This window comes from Haplochromis burtoni, unplaced genomic scaffold (assembly GCF_018398535.1).
Source record: "Haplochromis burtoni strain Fernald_Lab_line unplaced genomic scaffold, NCSU_Asbu1 Contig_12, whole genome shotgun sequence".
Classification (NCBI taxonomy): Eukaryota; Metazoa; Chordata; class Actinopteri; order Cichliformes; family Cichlidae; genus Haplochromis; species Haplochromis burtoni.
The window spans coordinates 2,258,880-2,279,239 of NW_024582373.1; the positions used below are offsets into that span (position 1 = coordinate 2,258,880).

At 39.5% G+C, this 20,360-nt stretch overlaps 1 protein-coding gene across 2 annotated transcripts; it reads left to right on the plus strand.

The window, feature by feature from the left end:
- Positions 1-515: 515 nt before the first annotated feature.
- mertka (c-mer proto-oncogene tyrosine kinase a) lies at positions 516-16,453 on the plus strand. Of its 2 annotated transcripts, XM_042215291.1 has the most exons (19): positions 516-771; positions 1,765-2,056; positions 2,142-2,242; positions 2,325-2,495; positions 7,342-7,428; positions 7,523-7,638; positions 7,713-7,902; positions 8,583-8,728; positions 11,700-11,835; positions 12,549-12,699; positions 13,233-13,321; positions 13,413-13,508; positions 13,634-13,714; positions 13,803-13,895; positions 14,009-14,127; positions 14,480-14,589; positions 14,762-14,921; positions 15,308-15,444; positions 15,700-16,453. In XM_042215291.1, exons 1-19 carry the CDS (start codon positions 690-692, stop codon positions 16,142-16,144), a joined length of 2,802 nt encoding a protein of 933 aa, XP_042071225.1. In that variant the 5' UTR covers positions 516-689; the 3' UTR covers positions 16,145-16,453. The 2 variants fall into 2 exon arrangements, with proteins under 2 accessions (XP_042071225.1, XP_042071236.1); XM_042215302.1 differs by lacking the exons at positions 2,325-2,495; positions 7,342-7,428.
- The last annotated feature ends 3,907 nt before the right edge of the window (positions 16,454-20,360 follow it).

Here is a 20,360-nt window from a genome sequence, read left to right on the forward strand (position 1 = left end):
ACCTAAACTCCAACAGTAACTGAACAGCGTTCCTAGAATATGACTGAAATTTCAACAACAGCTTCTAAATGGACCTTGGATTCTTATTCTATTTGTGGAAGATCAGTAGCAAAAGTGACCACGTGGTGGAGTAGTTTGATTTAGTAGTAGCTTTTGTTTTGTTGTTATTTTTGTAACTCTAAGATTAAAGAGATCTTGTGTTCCTCTGTAGGTTTCATATACGTTTTTCTTATTAGGTAATAGATTATTTGCAACTTTTTTCAATAGAAATCAAGAAAACAATAGAAAAGAAATAACAGAAAAATAAATACTAACTATATTATCTAGTTTTATTGAGTGATTGTAATAATCCTGCTTTTACAGCTGACTTCAGGCTGACTTTCAGTATTTCCCACAGACAGCATAAAGATATATCATCTATATGTTCTATAGTCTCTAGTATTTCCACACGCAGTCCCGCCTTCGTGGGATTCCATCTGTGACGTCCCACATGGTAAACGTTTTCCCCCCTCTTCAGCTACGTGGTGTTGCAACTATTTACACAAGCGACGCTGAAGCCACTCTGCTGGGTGATGTTGGATATTGTGGCAGCTGAATTGTGCGTTTTGGCACAATCCCGTCATATTTAAAACGCTTGCGGACCTGTGCTGTGGGACGAAAAGAAGCAGTTTAAGTTCTCGGGACCGGTCATGGCAAAGAAATCAGAAAAACCCGATTGGGTGGTTTTGTTTTCTACGACTATAGCAATACTTGTGTGGATTCCCGTCAGCGGTAAGTTGTTAATTTTCTTTCAAAGACTGTGTTTTGCTGCACTGACATCATTCTCATAAAGTTCAGAGCTCGGTCCGGGTCTCCTGTCCACTACTTTGCAGAGAGAGAAGTATGACGGACCGCAGCTGGGACAGATTTAAATATCTGGTTAAATAGTTTTGTATCAGTCGCTGGAAAACCGAGAAGGTTTCTTTGGATTTCTTTTTGTATCATTTTTCTTTTTAATTAAGTCACAAAATGTGGCATAAACGGAACGGTGGGAGTGAGAGCGCGTCAGGATAGCTATAAATTAAAAATCCCGTGAGTTATAATTCATAGAAAAGCTTCAAAAATGCTGACTGCGTAAATCACCTCGTTTTTCTCCTTGCGTGGCCTAATTTTGCTATGCGTGCTCTTTAAAAGCAAATCCAATGTGTTCTTTTTCCACTCTGTTAAATAATATGCAGTAAATAACCCTTGCCCTGATTAATTGTTACGATAATTTCCACTTTTTTCTCTGAAATTTTATAATGTTTCCCGATGCATGCTCAAACACGTTGCGTTTCAGTGGGAGAGTGCGTTTTCACCTAAGTGACCTCTTCAGTCTCAACTGCCTGCAGGTTTCCCCAACCTTATAAACAGTTCATCTATATAATGACTGAAAATGGTACCACTGACTAACAATGGGTCGTGAGGTCATTGTTAGGCAATGGTACTAGTTTCGGTCTGAAGAAGTCACTGGGATGGGTGAAGAAACGTTTCTCACAGAGAAAACGAAACATCCAGATGTTGTTGGAATGTTTTACATTAATAATCAGCTGTTTGAGAAAACCCCTTCCCACCAAACTTCAAATCTTACTTTACTTACTGTCAGACCTACTCTACATTGTTTTAAAGCTTAGCAGTGTTCCATGAAATATTTTCTTGTAAAATCAATACCATATCTTTATCAAGTATATTTCCCTTTTACCATTTATTCATTCTAACATAAGCTAACATGCCTTTTGTAAACAGCACAACCTTCCAGGACCTCGGAGCCTCTTGTGATACCTCGAGTTGTTTCTCGGATGTATCTGAGTCCAGATGAGCTCAGGAAACTCCGCTTTAAGCCCACCGTAGGCACCATTCAGCTGTCAGAGGGCCATGAAGCCAAACTGAACTGTTCCATTGAAATTCCTGATACCAGACTGGAGCCCGCCATCCTGTGGGTGAAGGATAGTAAGGAGCTGTCGCCAAACATCCATGTGGTGATGAATGAGCTCCACTCCATCACAGATGGGGTATCAACTCTCCTCTCCACTGTCATGTATGTATCACATGAAGGAGAAATGTGTGTGATATGACAGGTTAGGTACATAAACTGAAGTGTCCTTATGCATTACATATTACAGCATTAAACATGTGCAGAGAGTGGATGCTGGAGATTATCGATGCCGACTGAGTATCAGCAACATGTTGGTAGAGTCTGATCCGATCAGCATTCGGGTAGAAGGTGAGTTTTAGTATCCAGAGTATTCAAAACTTCTTTGTCCACACGTTTCGCAGTTCTTTCACACTTCTTTAATCTGACTTAGGTCTGCCAACATTTGTCAAGCAACCAGAGGACAAGAACGTAACAAAATACACACCTTTCACCCTGTCCTGTGAAGCGGTGGGACCACCAGGCCCTGTTCATATCCGCTGGTTCCGTGATGGATCACCTTATACTGAGGTTTTCAGCTCTCCCAGCAACTTCTCTGTACCAGGTGAGTGTTGCCACCCAAAATAATCTTTATCTCTGTATCACAACCTCATACATAAAGACTTTGTTTCACAAGGATTTATCTATTAGCACTTCCTTCTCTTTGCCTGTTCCTCTTGGGGGAACAAAGCTTCCTAAAACAAGTGTTGTTTCTTGCTTTTCTCCTTACTCAATGCAGAATGAACGTACACAAGACATATGACTCTGCATAATCAAGTCTGCAAGACACCTTAAGTGAGACAGAAAGAGGCTGAAGATGCATATTATGGGTTGTCACAGCAATACTTTGTTACCTTCTTTGCCTTTTTTGTAAACTCTTGTTGAGCAAGAGTTCCCTTGACGTCTGCTCCATCTGTGCAAATTTATTGAAACTGCTTTTTGAACAAGCGACCACTCTACCTACTGAGCTATCCCTGCCTTTTGAGGCTAAGAGTGGAAGCATTTACCAGCAAAGATAAAGAGATATTTGGCGCTCAGATGGCTACAAAGTATGGAGTTAGTCTGATTTAGGGTATCGTCACTCCGTTGGTAGATTCTATTCTGACTCATCTATGCTGCCTCAGCATCTGCACCTTGCTTACTGCAGTGAGATTTGTCACCATGTCCTGTGTCACTTGGGCTGTCTGCTGTACTGCTGAATGGTTATCAGCGTTCATTCATGCATGGTTAGTACGCATTTGTAACAATGCTCTGCTGACTGTATCATGAATGCACTGGAGAAAGTGCTAAATGTGAAAAAACAACATTTGCTGTAAGCTTCAGTTAAGCAGTAGCTCAACAATGACAGAAACGTGCTTGTTGCCAGCAAACAGCTGGAGACAGCAGCTGGTTAGGCTAGTTTAGCATTAAGACTGTAAATTTTCCCAAAACACCACATTTTGCAGATTCTTATGACCATTGAAAGTGATCGGAAAAATAAGGGCAGCAAACATTTGCTTGACAGTGTTTCAGTTTTGAACCTTAACCAACAGGCCACGAGACACGCTGCATTTTGGTTTCTCTATGAACAAACAAACAGTTTAGAGTTAGGTTCTTAATTTGTTGAACAAATTTTTAGTTTTTCGTCTGTACACCACTACACTGTCATTATGTCATTATCAAACAATCAAACAATTGCAGACATCCAGTTTTAATTCTACTGCTTTTACAAAAAAATTGCATTAACTGGGTATAAAACCAGTTTTATACCCAGTTAATATATACCCAGTCCATTTACAGAGGTTCAAGGCTTGTGGGTCTGTTTTATTATTTAAATTTGTATTTAATAAGAGCAATCATGCTCTATAGTGTTGAGGTCAGGTGACTGACCTGCACATTGAAGAATATCCCATTTCTTTTGCTTGAGAAACTCTTGGATTGCCTTTATTGTGCTTTGGGCCTTCACTCCATTTGTAGTGTGATGAGCTCTCTGATCAGTTTTGCAGCAATTGAAAGAATCTGAGCCGAGACCATAATCCTTTAAACTTCACAGTTAATCCCACTACTGTCAGCAGTCACATCATCAGTAAACACTAGTGATCAGTCTACTCAGTGACTGTAGAAAACATTGATGACCCAACAGCTCCCTAAAACTGAAGCCCAATTACCGGTTCCTGGTTATCTCCACCGTCCTGGATAGATATTATAGAATACTTTGGACCATCTAAGGAGATTCGAAAGAAAAGTATCTGGATTACTTTAAGTTTCCTTGAAGACGTTTCACTTCTCATCTGAGAAGCTTCTTCAGTTCTAAGAGCAACTAGTGGGGAGTCTCAGATTTTAAGCCCTTAAAGTGCTTGTAAATCAGCTGTTTCTTTCCTTCTTCATACTTTTACTTTATGTCTTTCTGGTATAAGTTAACCTTGGTTTCATCTGTACAAAACTTTTTGTAGAGCTGTTCAGATTCTTTTAGATGTTTTCTAGCAAAGTGTCATTTGGCCTTCTTGTTTTTGAGTGTGACCAGTAGTTCGTTGCTCATTGTAAACCATCTGTATTTACATTTTTGAAGTCGTCTGTTGGCCGTAGATCATGATATTGTTACGTCTACCTCCTTGATAGTGTTCTTGACTTGATTAGATGTAGTTTTGAAGCTGTTTTTCATCACCATGGAAATAATTCTGTGATCACGCACTTTAGTTCTCTGTGGTCTTTCAGGGCTTTCATTGGTCCTGAACTGGTCAGTTTACTACTTCTTTTTAAGAATTGTGCTGTCTCTCTAATAGCTTCATTTTGTTTCATCAACCTAATGATGCCCCCCCTCACCGGTATGGACATTTCTTTGGTCTTGTATTTAAAATTACCAGGAAAAGCTATTAAAAAAAAAACCCCCACAACAATACATCAAATCAACTCCAGATATTATGTTTGCTTCATTTGTCATGAAATGAAAGGCCTACCCTGACCATGAAAGTTCTTATCATTCAACTGATAGTAAATTTTTAGTCCCTGAAAATGGGAGACTGTGTATAAAACACCCAGTACGAAATGTTCCCTAAAGTTTTCATGTTCATATCACTTTATGTGTTAGATCAGGACAGAACTGAAAGACATTAGTTTAAGTTTTAAAACAGAAATAACCAGAGAATTCAGGCATTTTGTCTTAAAAATCATTATAATATTTGTTAGGAACAAAGTCTTGACTGACTAACTGATTATTTAGCTGTACATTAATGTTAACATCAATGTCAGCTTATTCTTTCTCATGTTTCTCAATTAAGCAACAATGACAATTGTTGCTTAATTGTGGTAAATTATTGCTACTTGTATTTAAAGGAAGGTATTTGAAGATCAAGGCTTGTTGTAAAATGAGTTTTAGTCCCATGTTGTACAGAAATTGTATAACATTTTATAAGTAGACTCTCACTTTATCACCTCAAGTTTATGACGCCCTCTTTCTTCCCTAAAAGACTATATTTGTTATTAGAAGTACAACATTTGCTCTTTATGCCCTGATCCTTCATTTTGACTTTGCCACAGGCTAAACACCCCTGCAGTAGCCAATGCGTAGTGATACAGCCAAAGCTGAGAGGGTTAAAGGTTCAGAGTTGTGCTTTGGTCCAGCATGTGCAATCGCCCGGGCAGTAAAGGGAAGGAGGAGGGGGAGCTGCATAGGGAGCCTGTTCGGGGGTTGGCTCCGGGGACAAAGACCTCATTCACAGGACGGCTCACTACCCAGTAGGGAGGGGCTAGACACAGAGGGCTGCAGGCTACCAGGTCCCTGTGCAGGACCAAACATTGCTACAATAGAACCACGTAAACCCAGATCTCTGTGTAGTCATCTCATGCATACTATGAGTCTTGGTTTGCTAAATTTGGGACTCCAGGGTATCATCACAGTGCTTTTTGTTGCTTAATTGTGGTAAACTATTGCTACTTGTATTTAAAGAAAGGATATTCCTAAACAGTAGTACAGGCTAACGAGGAATTAAGTTGAGATTGGAAAGCATTTTATGCTTCAATATTTAATCTGGCTCAGCAGCAAGAAGCTGCATAAGATTCAGTCTCTGGTGTTAAGGAAGAAGCAACAAGTTTATCACTTCAGCTTGAAAGAAACTGAGGGAGTAAATCTGGCACACAAAGCAATAATGAGTGAAATGCTTGGATTAGCTGCAGTCTGGCAGAGTGGCTTTTGGCTATATTTACTCCCTGAGAAGAAATTGGAAAAATAACATACATCTCATACAGCTCAGTAACCTGGAGCAACTCCAAACCGGATAAATAGAGGTTGGGAGAACCACACTGCAGGACTTGCATGATGCATTTTGGTTTCTCCATCCCACTCGCAACTTTACATTTCCTCTTGAATTTAATTTTCCTATTGTGTTGCTGATTTTCACTTTGATTTATTTCCAAGTAGAATAAAAGCAGAAACGATAATTCTCCACCTTTTAATCAATTCCCCTTTCCAGCAAATACACACCTATTGTGTACATTCAGTTTGCACTGTTATTTATGAAATGCCCTTGCTGTGTAACCCAATACTTTTTTTCATATGTTTGGTTAACATGAAACCTCTGGGAAGTCTCCTGATTGCTCATATGGTTAGTATAGACAGCAAGCACGTGTTGTTTTGAACCTGCTTACTTCCTACTATGCTGCTACTGTCTGTATGCCATGCAGTTTGCAGTGCACTATGTCAAAATTAGATTTGCGCATTTTCACTCACGTGTAACTTGATTATTTAATTTAATCTAAGTACAGCTCTCTGTCTTTTTGCAAACAAATCTACTGTAGCCTGTGTTTAGGTGATAAGTGAAGCACACTTAACCCTGGTTCTCCTGAGCATAGAAAGGCAACCTCTCACATCAGTTCCAGTTATCTCTCACAAGCTGGACTGTGAATTGCTTTGTGGAAAAGTTTCTGAGATGGAAGCAGAGCACAAAAGGCTCATTATCGCTCAATGTCCCCGTCCTTTTCTAACTGGGCAGATCTGTTGCTGTTGAAAGACAGAAATTGTGTGCTGAGGAAAACAGACCCATCGAAAAGGATTGTTACTACAGTCCATCATACTGGAGAGGCTCAGTTTGATCTTTTATTGTAAGAGGCACTTCTTTGTGAAATTTGGAATTATGATAAAGGAGTGAATCATTCTTAAATGAGACTTTTTTTTCCCTATGATGTTTCAGCCGGGCCTCACTCTCACTTCTTCATTCAGAATGACATTCCAGTTTTGCCCCAGATTCATCTTTGACACATAAAGAAATCAGTTTGAGAGTGGTGACAATGTGTGTTGCTGGTTTGTGCTCTGCCTTTGTATTATAGATTAATAACAGCAGGGCTGAGTCAGTGCTGTCATTACCTTGAAGACTGGTTGTTTTTGTTTCACGCTGCACTCAAGTGCTACATGAGTCACTCAAAAATCTCAACTGCAGGTGTGGATAAATACACTCGGTTCAGCTGTGAAGCTAACAACACAAAGGGCATCACCACATCCAGAGAAGCACACGTCAATGTTAAAGGTAAAACTGGCAGCTTCCAGGTCTAATAATATTCCAGATGATTTTCCTGCTTTAGAAGATGGTAGCTGATGCTGGTTTTTGTGGTATTTTCTAGTTCGTGCCAGACCTCCCACTCATGTTACTGTGACAGAGAGGCAGTCCAATAAGCTGACGTTGAGCTGGACTCCTGGGCACGATGGCTTCTCTCCACTCACCACGTGCCGAATCAGAGTAAGCCCCATGTTTAATCCAAACTGTGCCATTGTTTAACAGCGTCATACTGATCACATGCTCTCCGATCTAAGGTTAGAGAGGTCAGTCGGAGGGAAGGGGAAGTGACGACCACCAGGTTCATCAACGTCACAGTGCCGCCTTTTCACAGTGAAGTCCCTGGACTGCAGGCTATGACAAAGTACAACCTGAGTGTTTCCTGCAGTAACGAACAGGGCGCCTCTCCAAACAGCAAGTGGGTCGAGAGCAACACCACAGAAGGAGGTGTGTTGATGCTACAGGAACAATTTGAAGGTTGAATTATAATGCACACCAAGAAAACTTTAACAATGCAAAGTATTCCTAAATGAAATTAAACTCATCCCAGCATTTAAAACCCAGCATATAAAAATGCTCAGTCTGTGTTTGTCTTACAAACGATGATGATATTTACAATACAGGACCTGTGTGTTGTGCTCCTGCCTCCTTCCCATCATTCTTGTTTAGCTTTCAGGAGCACTGTGTAATTAACTGACTACTTTACTATCCAAAATGTGCTTAATGTAAGCTTGCTCACAGTTGCAGTGCAATAATAACTGGAATTTTCTGCACTTGCACAACTACCTGATCTGCCGACAGCAAGCCCTGTTCAGAAAAAAAGTTTTATCCACTAAAAACCTCTGTTGTTTTCCTGAAGAGTAACATAGGAAATAGGGGTGGTTTCACTGAGAAAACACAAAGTTCTTACTGGGTGGAGCTGCTTTCAACTTCCTTCCTAAATCCACCAGAGGGGATATTTTAGTTGAATGATTTGATATGCTGTGACCAGAAGTGACCGCATACCAAACCGTAATCAAAGATTTTTTTTGAAGAGTAGTCCAACTAATTTTTCTTTCACTTTATAGGTTTGCAATGACTATGAATGATGTCATAATCCCATTTTCCATTTCTCGTTGCGTTCTTAGTGCCATCAATTCATCCCGGAAATGTCACAGTGCAGCTTGAAGGCTCGAGCTTGGTGATCGAGTGGAAACCTCCGCCCAGCGATAAGATAAACGGGATCCTAAGTGGTTATGATGTCATTGTTAGATATGGCACACGCCAGAAAAAGGTGAGCTTATCTGCGATATAGTAATTAAATATAGTCTTTTATTTTTTATTGTTTTACAACTGACAATTCTCGTTTCTTTTATTCTTCTTCTAACTGTTATTATTATTTTAAGAAAAAGAAAAGAAATGTACGCATTCAACTTTAAACTTGCTCTTTCAGAACACCTGTACCTAAAGTGGTAACTCAAGAAAAGTTTAAACCTTTAAACCTTGAATTTGTGGCTTTTTAAAAAAAAATGTAAAAAAAAAATTGAATGAGAAGAATGATGTAGAAGCCTCAAAAACTCACAAAAATCACATGTTAAAAATGATATATTTAGCTTTAAAGGATTAAAGATGTGCTTACGTGAATGAAGAAAAGGCTGTTGTATTTCGTACATTCCTAAAAATTAAGCTTTCTACCACTTTCTGTTTCCCAACCATTCACATTAAATACAACCAAAGGATTCTTCCGAAACGCATGTCATTCAGGCTTAAGGTTAACTGTAAACTGTATCAAAAACAGGTGAAAACTACGAGTGATGAAAATCTTACAAGGGATCCATCATGTGTTTCCTTATTTTATTTTATTTGTCCTTTTACAGCGCTTCAAAAATTATTAGACCACCACCCAGTGTAAGGTTTATGCCACAGCTACTCTAAATTAACAATATTGGTTAATTTAATAATATAGGTTTTTGAGATGTTTCTAAAATATTTACATTTTACTATTTTATGACAGGTGTTCTAAAGAATTTGTTAAGCACTCTATGGACTGTTACAGTTTCAGTGTTGAATATATTCATACTAGACAGTTTCAAATAGTTTCAAAGTGTGCATTTGAGTAGACTTCTCTAGTTCATGCTCAGTTTCTGATATGTTTTTCTACTCCTGGCTTTCAGCGAGTTCAGAGAGAGGGCATGTCTTTAACAATTCCAGCATAAGAATTTTTATATAATAAACAACATAGAATAAAAATTCTAATAAGAAAGAAATAGACACACAAACACAAAATAAGTATCCAAGAGAAAGTCCAAGTAATAAATGTGCAAACAATGAAATGAGTTAAAGAGATCAAAGAGTTAAAGAGAAGAGATTGTATTTATGCTTGTGCAGTGTTTATTGTTTTATTCAGGAGTCTAATGATGTAGAAGCTGTTTGAGCCTTTTCTCCTCGTACAATACAAATATGAAATATTATGAAGAATTGCTTATGTAAGGTTCATATTGAAAACATAAGGTGTTATCTCTGATGCTCCTATTTAACCCTAGAACACTATCGCTATAAATAGTAACACGATCACTAATGCCGGGTGATTTATACCCGGTATAATATAACCAATGAACAGTAATCAAATATATCAAAATATGACAACACATGACAAATTAGAGTGGTCTTCTTTTACTTTCAACTGTGCCATGTCTAACAAAATGAAAAATAAAACTCCTAAAACAAAATAATGACTCTGGAAAGCTGGTCTTTGGTCCACCCATTCCTGGGACATTTGAGACTTCCCTGGTGATGGCACAGGCTCCTCGACACGCAAACAGCTGCAGGAGAGAGAAATCATGTAAATGTATTTTCTCGGGTGTAAATCACCCGGCGATAGTGTTCTAGGGTTAAGAGGGTGGTTTTTTTTTTATATAACAATGACTAATGTATGAAAATATGAAAAGAATGAGTGCTGCATACTGGGAATAGCTGACCCTCCCTTTGTCTTCTCTACTGAACCACAGGTCAGCTCCACAGTTATTTGCGAACAACAGTTTATTCATTTGCCACAAGGCATCATCGAGGCCGGGAAAGGGATTCGAAGGAAACTAGTTTCTTTAAATCAGCTTTAATAGCTCATAATGCTGTTTGCATGTAGTCACACTTCTCTTCCTGTATTAGTGCGCTCACCTACAATAGAGTGACTCCGTCCTTCCCGTCTGTGTTGTAGTTAAAGGAAGCTGAGGGTGTAAAAACTGGCCATTGGTAGTTTTCTCCATTTGGCATGTGCCCGTGAGTCATCACAAAGTAACTATGGTATGAAAACAATAGGACGTGAATGTGAGTTCCAGATATTCCTATGTATTGTTCATTCAGTTGATTATGTCATTACTGTAACTTTGACTGGAAATACATACAAACACAGTACAGCCAATCCGCTGTCAGGATAGACAAAGTCAGGGTAAATAGTTAAAATATGTCAATCAGTTTTAAATCAGAGGAATAAATAGATGCTCGTAATTGTGAATTTTTTGGCATTAGAAATCAATGGTGCCAATTATTTCTCTTGAATCTGAGATTAACATTTTCTGTTTATTTCTGAAGGAATATTTAACCTCACGTTGCCCTTTTTTGTTGTCACAGACATGAGAGGTGTTAATCATGGGTTTAGAACTGCCTGTCAGCACAAAACAGCGCAGACTGAGATGTACCGTTTAGCGTATGGTGTTGTGAAATACAGGGTTAAGTCTGTCACATGCTCCCTCCCATTGAGCACATGAGCCTATCCTGAAAGTTTATGTCCTTCCCTTTTTTTTTAAATGGGGACTTTTATTATATACAGTAATCACTACTACACGGTTCCCTTTGGATTTCCCAAAAGGGGAGCAGCTCTGTGAAATCAGCATGCATGCGCTTTGGGATGGGTTTTTTTAATCAATTAATTTTTTCATTTAATGGAAATGAGGAAAAAAAGGAGAGAAAATGAGAGCATGCATAAAAAGTTGCTGAGCTGGATTTTGTGCTGTTGCACAAATGCACAAGACGTTCCTCAGCGTATTCTTGCACCAGCAAGCTTTTATTTTCCTTAAAATCTGCTTCTTCTTTTAGTTCAACTTAACCTAATGTAACTTTCAAACTCTTGTGAACTATAGCCTTCTGTTTGAACTTTTCTCTCCAAGGTGATAATGATTAACCTTACCATAGCATGTTTTTCTTTTTGTTCAGTCAGCTATGACAGTAGACGCAATTCACTTTATGTCTTTTATTGTATGTTATTTCAGGTCCATAGTCTTACCACTTGGACACGTGTGGCTGTGGAGGAATTCAACAAAACCTACAGTGTGGAGGTGGCCGCATGCACGCAGGCAGGAAGAGGCATGGTCAGCCCACGAGTTGAATTGTTTGTGCCAGAGGACAGTAAGTGGCTCGTTCTGTTTATTTCCTCATCTTGAGCTGATAATTTGATAAATTGCACAGCATTGTTCAGCTGATGTTGTACTACTGTACTAAAATACCATTATTGCCTTATGAATAGATACCAGTGCCTATTATGGTTGCAGTATTTTTGGAAACACTAGCAGGAAAGCTCACAGGACTGAAATACTGCCTATTTTTCAGCTACTTTCATCTAAGATTAAAATCTTTTAAACTCTTGGATGAATCACCATGAAATACAGTACACACACTTTTGGTCCCTATAGAGAGTGAAATAACTTTGGCTTCCTGGTCTTTCATGTGGAGCTGTTAATTCAGAGTTTCATCTCATCAAAATGTTGACCAAAATCCTCCAAAAGTACTGACTTTACTATCGGGTGCAGGTGTACTTTGGGATCAGTGCTAAATATAAATTGTGAACATGTCAAAAATCAAGACTCTGGTGTTTCAGTTTTAAGCATGCTAACGAGCTGCTAGCTTTCATCTCAATGCAACACTGACTGAATATATTAAAGTTTCAAAAAAGGGGGAAACATTTGAATAAGAACTTCTGTTGAAAACTATCATCACAGAATAAAAAATGTTGGATGTGTTGCGTGAGCTGACGAACTCTTCTTCAGATAACTGATCCTTAACTTAAATTGCTGGATGTCAGATTTCTAAGTGTTCTCCTTTGTTTCTTCTTCTTATCTCAGAATCCACCGTACGCCCTTCATCCGGCCCTGAGACAGCGGTAGCACACACCAACCATGTTGTGGGGATCGTGATTTGTACCGTCTTTGTCCTGCTGATCATCCTCTCTGGGGTTCTCTATTTTCGGAACAAGGCTTATGACTCCTGTTTTGGGTAGGCTTAACAATTAACAAGTAATTATCCTAGTATGATAACCTGATCTTTGAACTTGCTGCTGGTTAGTGTGTTCATGAGACAACTGTATTTACTTTGATTTTAATCAGCTAACTGTAAACTGCTCCTTTGCGATATATGTTTTCTTCAGTAGTAGTAACTTCCGGATTCACTTTGTAAACTTCCTTATCTCCCTCTTAGTCATTGGAGTCTGCACAGTAGGTCATGTAATAACTGTGCAGCTGGAGAGATGGACAACAAACAGCTGTCAATTCTCTGGAATTCTTCATTATGAAGTCCATGACTCACTGTTTCCACTCAGGATATGGATAGGAATGTTTCACAGGCAGCTTTTCAGAGAGAAAAACATTATTCCAACCTCAAAGTCTGGAAGGCAACAGAGAGGGTTTCCTCTCTATGACCTTTTCTTTAGTTGAATTTTTAAGCCTGTATGTTATTTCTGACCTCTTACAGCATCAGACAGAGGATTACCAACATTTCCTGCTTTTTCTTTCCCCTGTCTCCCCCTGCAGGCAGCGGTGCAGAGATGAAGAAATGCTGCCGCCTGTCATACAGTACACGCAACAGAGGTCCTACAACCGATCAGCCATAGGAGTCACTCGTATGTTCTTGAATGCTACTACAGGAAGATTAACACGCATATAACATGTATGTGTTATCAAAAAAATGATGTTCTTGTCTTTGGTCTGCAGTTGAGAACCTTGGGATCAGTGAGGAACTGCAGGCCAAACTTCAGGATGTGATGGTAATGAGAACTCTGCTCTCAGTGGGGAAGGTTCTTGGAGAGGGTGAGTAATTAGTTTCATGTATCTAAATTTGTAGGCATCCATATCTACAGTGACATGTTTACAAACGATTACAGTAAAATGCAGTATATGTGCACAGGTTTACGACTGGTCTTAATTTTTACCAGGTGAGTTTGGTTCAGTGGTGGAAGGTCATTTCACACAACCAGATGGCACTTCAGAAAAGGTTGCCGTGAAGACAATGAAATGTAAGTGCTTGTGTTATGTAAAGATTAACTTAACATTAAAAAATATGTCTTAACTAACAAATATGTAAAAAAAAATTATACCACACAGTGGATAGTTTTTCTCAAAGGGAGATTGAAGAGTTCCTGAATGAGGCCGCTTGCATGAAAGATTTCAACCATCCTAATGTCATCAAACTGCTCGGTAGGAGATCTCTTATCTTACTGCACGTTCTCTTTGCTTCTTTCTTTAGTCGCTTTCTTTTGTATATCCATGCATTTATTTTTGATTGTGCTGACTTATCCTCTTGTCTTTAGGTGTATGCTTGGAAGTAGGCTCAGCACACTTTCCTAAACCCATGGTAATTCTGCCGTTTATGAAACACGGAGATCTGCATAGCTTCCTGCTGCGTTCACGCCATAGAGAGACTCCAATGGTAAGATTTTACCCAAACACTAACTTTCAAATTCAATATCATATTTATTAGAGTGTGACAGAGTGGTGTAGTGGTTGACACTGTCACCTTATCGTAAGAAAGATAGATGTTAAATGTCATGGTCGGCTGGACTTCTCTCTGTGGATTTTGCATGTTTTCCTGGTGCCCGTATGCGTTTATGTAAGAGTGTGTGAATGTCAGTCTTTTTGTGTTAGACCTGTGATGGACTGTTACCTGGACAAATACACCCCATGTGAGCTTGAATACACTCCAGATCCCGACCCTGAAACGAATAGATTATGATTAGACTAAACAATATTTAAACTGTCGGCTGTGGTGTGTTCTTGCACAGTTCTTGCCCACTCAGACACTCCTGAAGTTCATGGTTGACATTGCTTCGGGTATGGAGTATCTCAGTGGTCGTAACTTTCTGCATCGAGACCTGGCGGCACGCAACTGCATGTAGGTTCCTTCCTCTGATTTATGTTCAAAGTAGAGCAGGCATTGATTGAACTTTTCCTGGCAACATTCGCAGTCTTCTTAAATAAAAGAACTATGATTTATTATTTCAGAGGTTTTTCAAATTTGCTTTTTTTCCATTAGTCATGAAGTCCACGCCTTGTTTGTCTTACAGGCTGCGTGACGACATGACAGTGTGTGTAGCAGACTTTGGACTATCTAAGAAGATCTACAGTGGTGATTATTACAGGCAGGGAAGAATTGCGAAAATGCCTGTAAAATGGATCGCATTAGAGAGTCTGGCAGACAGAGTTTTTACTGTAAAGAGTGATGTGGTGAGTAGAAACATAGCTTTACCAGTAACACACCTGTTTATGAAATCCAGTCACTAAAAGAACTGACTACTTTTCTGCACTCTTTGTTTTTCTTGCTGCTTTCTCTTGTGCTACAAGTGGCACTTTAAAAGGTTTGGTCTTAGACTTACACAGGGCACTGTCTCAATATTTATCAGTGTGTTCAACTTGTACGATTTTCCCCCTCTTTTGCACTTTTATCTTAAGTGTCAGATAAAGATAAAAAAAATAAACTTTTTTGTTTGAAAAATGCAGAATATCGTACAGCTAAACCTGGGATAATACATGGTATTTCTATGTATTATCAGCAGGAAAATACCAGTTTGTGATGAAATATAATCTCAAGTTGAAATTCTGTTCTCACGCAGTGGGCGTTTGGTGTCACCATGTGGGAAATTGCTACAAGAGGCATGACGCCGTACCCTGGAGTCCAAAACCATGAAATTTATGATTATCTAGTTGAAGGACACAGACTGAAGCAGCCCCCAGACTGTTTGGATGAACTGTGAGTGTCGTTCTTCACACAGATGTTGACTTTGGGTTTGATTGCTTTGAAAGTAACAATATTGACGCTATAAAAGTTTAATTTAATATTGTTGGTCTAAATTTTATATTGGAGGCTAGCTTTTTTAAAAACATATTAACACAACAGTAAACCTCAAAAATAAATTGCTAAATTTTACAACCTTGAAAATATGCGCATTGAAATGTACCAAAATCGAGGTTCCAGTCTAATTATTTCTCAATACTTGGGGTCTAGGTATGAAATCATGTACAGCTGCTGGAGAGCCGATCCGCTAGACCGACCCTTCTTTCCCCAGCTGCGAGAAATGTTGGAAAAGCTCGCCGAAAAGCTTCCAGAGTCTTCCAGCAGGGATGATATCATTTATATCAACACCAGCTTTCCTGAGGAGGACCCCGATCGAGAGGCATTTCAAGCAGAGCCTCCTGTGTTGAGCTCCTCACCTTGCTGCAGCCGCATGGCAGCAGAAAATACAGTAGTTACCGCGGACATTCACGGGAGCGTGGCGGATGACCAGGATGATGGCAGCGATCGCTATGTGGTGGTGATTTCCTCCAGTGCGCCCCCGAGAGCTGCAACAGTGGATACGCCTCTCTTGTCAGATGATTCTTTAAGTCAAGCAAATGGGACCACTGCAACAGCGATGGATCACAGCTTATATGACCCCGCCTTCATGCTATAGCATTTGGTACTGAGCAGTTACAGCCCTCGCATGGGTTGACAGTACTAATAATTTTGTCTTGTTGTACTGGAAGCACCTGCACATTTCCTGCTATGGACTTTCATAGATTGTTGGAGAGGCATTTTATGCTTTAAATGGCCAGCCTACATGTCAGTGTTTGTTTTTGCTTATACTTTTTTTTTTTTTGCGTGTCAACCTCAAACACACTCATGCACATGTTCGATAAGCTTATGATACTCTGAAATGTGAAAAGTATTTACTGTATTGACTTCTGTGTTGCAGTGTAAATAGAACATTGTACAGAACATTTATAAAAGGATCTTTTTCTTTTAAAATAAAGGATTTATTGACTTCTTTAAAGTAAACATAGATAAGTGTGACATAAAATGAGCAGAATTCCCTCACAGATCCCTGTGATAATTATTGTTATTGGTATTCCAGTAAGAAGGGAACTGTTTTACCATAATGATGACATAAAAGCCTTCAACTTTCAGCTCTGAAGCCCTTCTTGATTGCAGGATGACAGATTAGGTCAGGCCTAGAGTATAACTATAACAGACCACATTGTGATCTGTAGTGAGAGTAGAGAGAGGTGGAGGTATGCACTGTAAAGAAGAAGAATGTAGGTCAGTAACAGCAAGACAGAATATGCATGTGAATAGAAGGGGAGCGGGTGGAATGCAAGGAGTCGTTTAAATTCCTGGGGTCAAATGCCAGTAGGGTGGAGTGGGCAGAGATGAGTATCAGGGTTGATTGGTGAGATAAGGAAAGCAACAACAGTGAAAGCGAAGGTTTACAAGATGGTAGTGAGACCTGCTAAGATGTATGGTTTGGAAATGGTGGCACTAATGAAAGACAGGAGGCAGGAACTGCAGATGTTAAGATTTTTGTTGGGAGTGACCAGAATGGACAGGATTAGAAATGAGCACGGCAGAGGAACAGCTCCGGTTTGGAGACAATGTAAAAGTGGTAACCTTTAGATACTTTGGACATGTGCAGAGGAGGGATAGTGGATATACTGGCAAAGGACAATTCAATTCAATTCAATTTTATTTATATAGCGCCAAATCACAACAAAAGGCGCTTCATAGATACAGAGAAAAACCCAACAATCATATGACCCCTTATGAGCAAGCACTTTGGCGACAGTGGGAAGGAAAAACTCCCTTTTAACAGGAAGAAACCTCCAGCAGAACCAGGCTCAGGGAGGGGCGGCCATCTGCTGCGACCGGTTGGGGTGAGAGAAGGAAGACAGGATAAAGACATGCTGTGGAAGAGAGACAGAGGTTAATAACAGATATGATTCAATGCAGAGAGGTCTGTTAATACATAGTGAGTGAGAAAGGTGACTGGAAAGGAAAAACTCAATGCATCATGGGAATCCCCCGGCAGCCTACGTCTATTGCAGCATAACTAAGGGAGGATTCAGGGTCACCTGGTCCAGCCCTAACTATATGCTTTAGCAAAAAGGAAAGTTTTAAGCCTAATCTTAAAAGTAGAGATAGTGTCTGTCTCCCGAATCCAAACTGGAAGCTGGTTCCACAGAAGAGGGGCCTGAAAACTGAAGGCTCTCCCTCCCATTCTACTTTTAAATACTCTAGGAACAACAAGTAGGCCTGCAGAGCGAGAGCGAAGTGCTCTAATAGGGTGATATGGTACTACAAGGTCATTAAGATAAGATGGGGCCTGATTATTTAAGACCTTGTATGTGAGGAGCAGGATTTTGAATTCAATTCTGGATTTAACAGGAAGCCAATGAAGGGAAGCCAAAACAGGAGAAATATGCTCTCTCTTTCTAGTCCCTGTCAGGACTCTTGCTGCAGCATTTTGGATTAGCTGAAGGCTTTTCAGTGAGTTTTTTGGACATCCTGATAATAATGAATTACAGTAGTCCAGCCTGGAAGTAATAAATGCATGAACTAGTTTTTCAGCGTCACTCTGAGACAGGATATTTCTAATTTTAGAGATGTTGCACAAATGGAAGAAAGCAGTCTTACATATTTGTTTAATATGTGCGTTGAAGGACATGTCCTGGTCAAAAATGACTCCAAGGTTCCTCACAGCGTTACTGGAGGCCAAGGTAATGCCATCCAGAGTAAGAATCTGGTTAGATACCATATTTCTAAGATTTTCAGGGCCGAGTACAATAACCTCAGTTTTATCTGAATTAAGAAGCAGAAAGTTAGCGGCCATCCAGGTCTTTATGTCTTTAAGACATTCCTGCAGTTTAACTAATTGGTGTGTGTTATCTGGCTTCATGGACAGATAGAGCTGGGTGTCATCTGCATAGCAGTGAAAATGTATGCTATGTCTTCTAATGATGCTGCCTAAGGGAAGCATGTATAATGTAAACAGAATTGGTCCTAGCACTGAACCCTGTGGAACTCCATAATTAACCTCAGTGTGTGAAGAGGACTCTCCATTTACATGCACAAATTGGAGTCTATTAGATAGATATGATACAAACCACTGCAGTGCAGTACCTGTAATACCTACAGCATGTTCTAATCGCTCTAATAGGATATTATGGTCGACAGTATCGAATGCTGCACTAAGGTCTAGCAGGACAAGCACAGAGATGAGTCCACTGTCAGAGGCCATAAGAAGATCATTTGTAACCTTCACTAAAGCTGTTTCTGTGCTGTGATGAGCTCTGAAACCTGACTGAAACTCTTCAAATAAACCATTCCTCTGCAGATGATCTGTTAGCTGTTTGACAACTACTCTTTCAAGGATTTTTGATATGAAAGGAAGGTTGGAGATTGGCCTATAATTAGCTAAGACTGCTGGGTCTAGAGATGCTTTTTGAGTAAAGGTTTAACTACAGCCAGCTTGAAGGCCTGTGGTACATAGCCGATCATTAGAGATAGGTTGATCATATTTAAGATCGAAGAATTAATTAATGGCAGGACTTCTTTGAGCAGTTTTGTAGGAATGGGGTCTAAAAGACACGTTGATGGTTTGGAGGAAGTAATTATTGAAGTTAACTCAGAAAGATCAATTGGAGAAAAAGAGTCTAACTTAACATCAATGGTACTAAGAGTAGCTGTAGATAATATTACATCTGTGGGATGATTATTGGTAATTTTTTCTCTAATGATAAAAATTTTATTTGTGAAGAAGTTCATGAAGTCATTACTAGTTAACGTTAAAGGGATGGTTGGCTCAAAAGAGCTCTGACTGTTTGTCAGCCTGGCTACAGTGCTGAAGAGAAACCTGGGGTTGTTCTTATTTTCTTCAATCAGTGATGAATAGTAAGATGTTCTGGCTTTGCGGAGGGCTTTCTTATAAAGCAGCAAACTATTTCTCCAGGCTAAATGATGATCCTCTAAATTTGTGACAGAGGTTTGTATTTGTGTGACAGAAGAAGATGCAAGGAATAGGTTGAGATGGAAGCAGATGATCGTCTAAAGGGAGCCAGAAGACATCGAATAAGATTTGGACAACAACGAGAACATTTGAAGTATAAAAACGCAAGAAAAAGATTTGTGTACTCGAATTTTTATACGTTAGCTGAACAGAAGAAAGCCTGGTGCTGCATCACTGTGGTCAAAGCAGCCGCCCCTAAACCAGTAGTGCAGTATCCAAACTAAAGGGCATGATATCTGTAATAGCCTTTTTCACCATTTATGCCAGACCTTCCCAAAGTGTGGGGCGCGGCATGAAAAGGGAAAAAAACAAACAAACAATGCTTGGACACTGCTAGCACGGGCGCCTACACAAACGCAAAGCAGGAGATGAAGCATAGCTGAATATGTTTCCAAATCAACATCATTCTAAGCCAAAGACTAGAAAATATGGCGAAGCATAACTTCCCTTTGGCTTCACCTGCACAAGTGCCAAGGTAGGTCTTCCCTGCAGAATTGGTTTTCCCTTCGCCTGGAGCACCGCTGGGCTGTTTAAATCACGGACAAACAGTATCCCACATTCTTGATTTTTAGTTCACAAACAGTTGTTGTAATGACTAACTACTCCTGATGTTAGCTCTTTGTACAGTAAAGTTACAGTGGGATACAAATAACATCAGGCTGATCCTGCCACGATTTGTTCCCCCTGTCTAAATCATGGACAAACAGTATCCTACAGCTGTTTATGTTTTTAAACCCATTTTGCACAGAGAGGCTTTTTTTTTTTTGACAAATGTATTGATAGCAATGTTGAATATTATTACACAGGAAAAAAAACAACTACATGTTAAATAATTACACCTTGATGC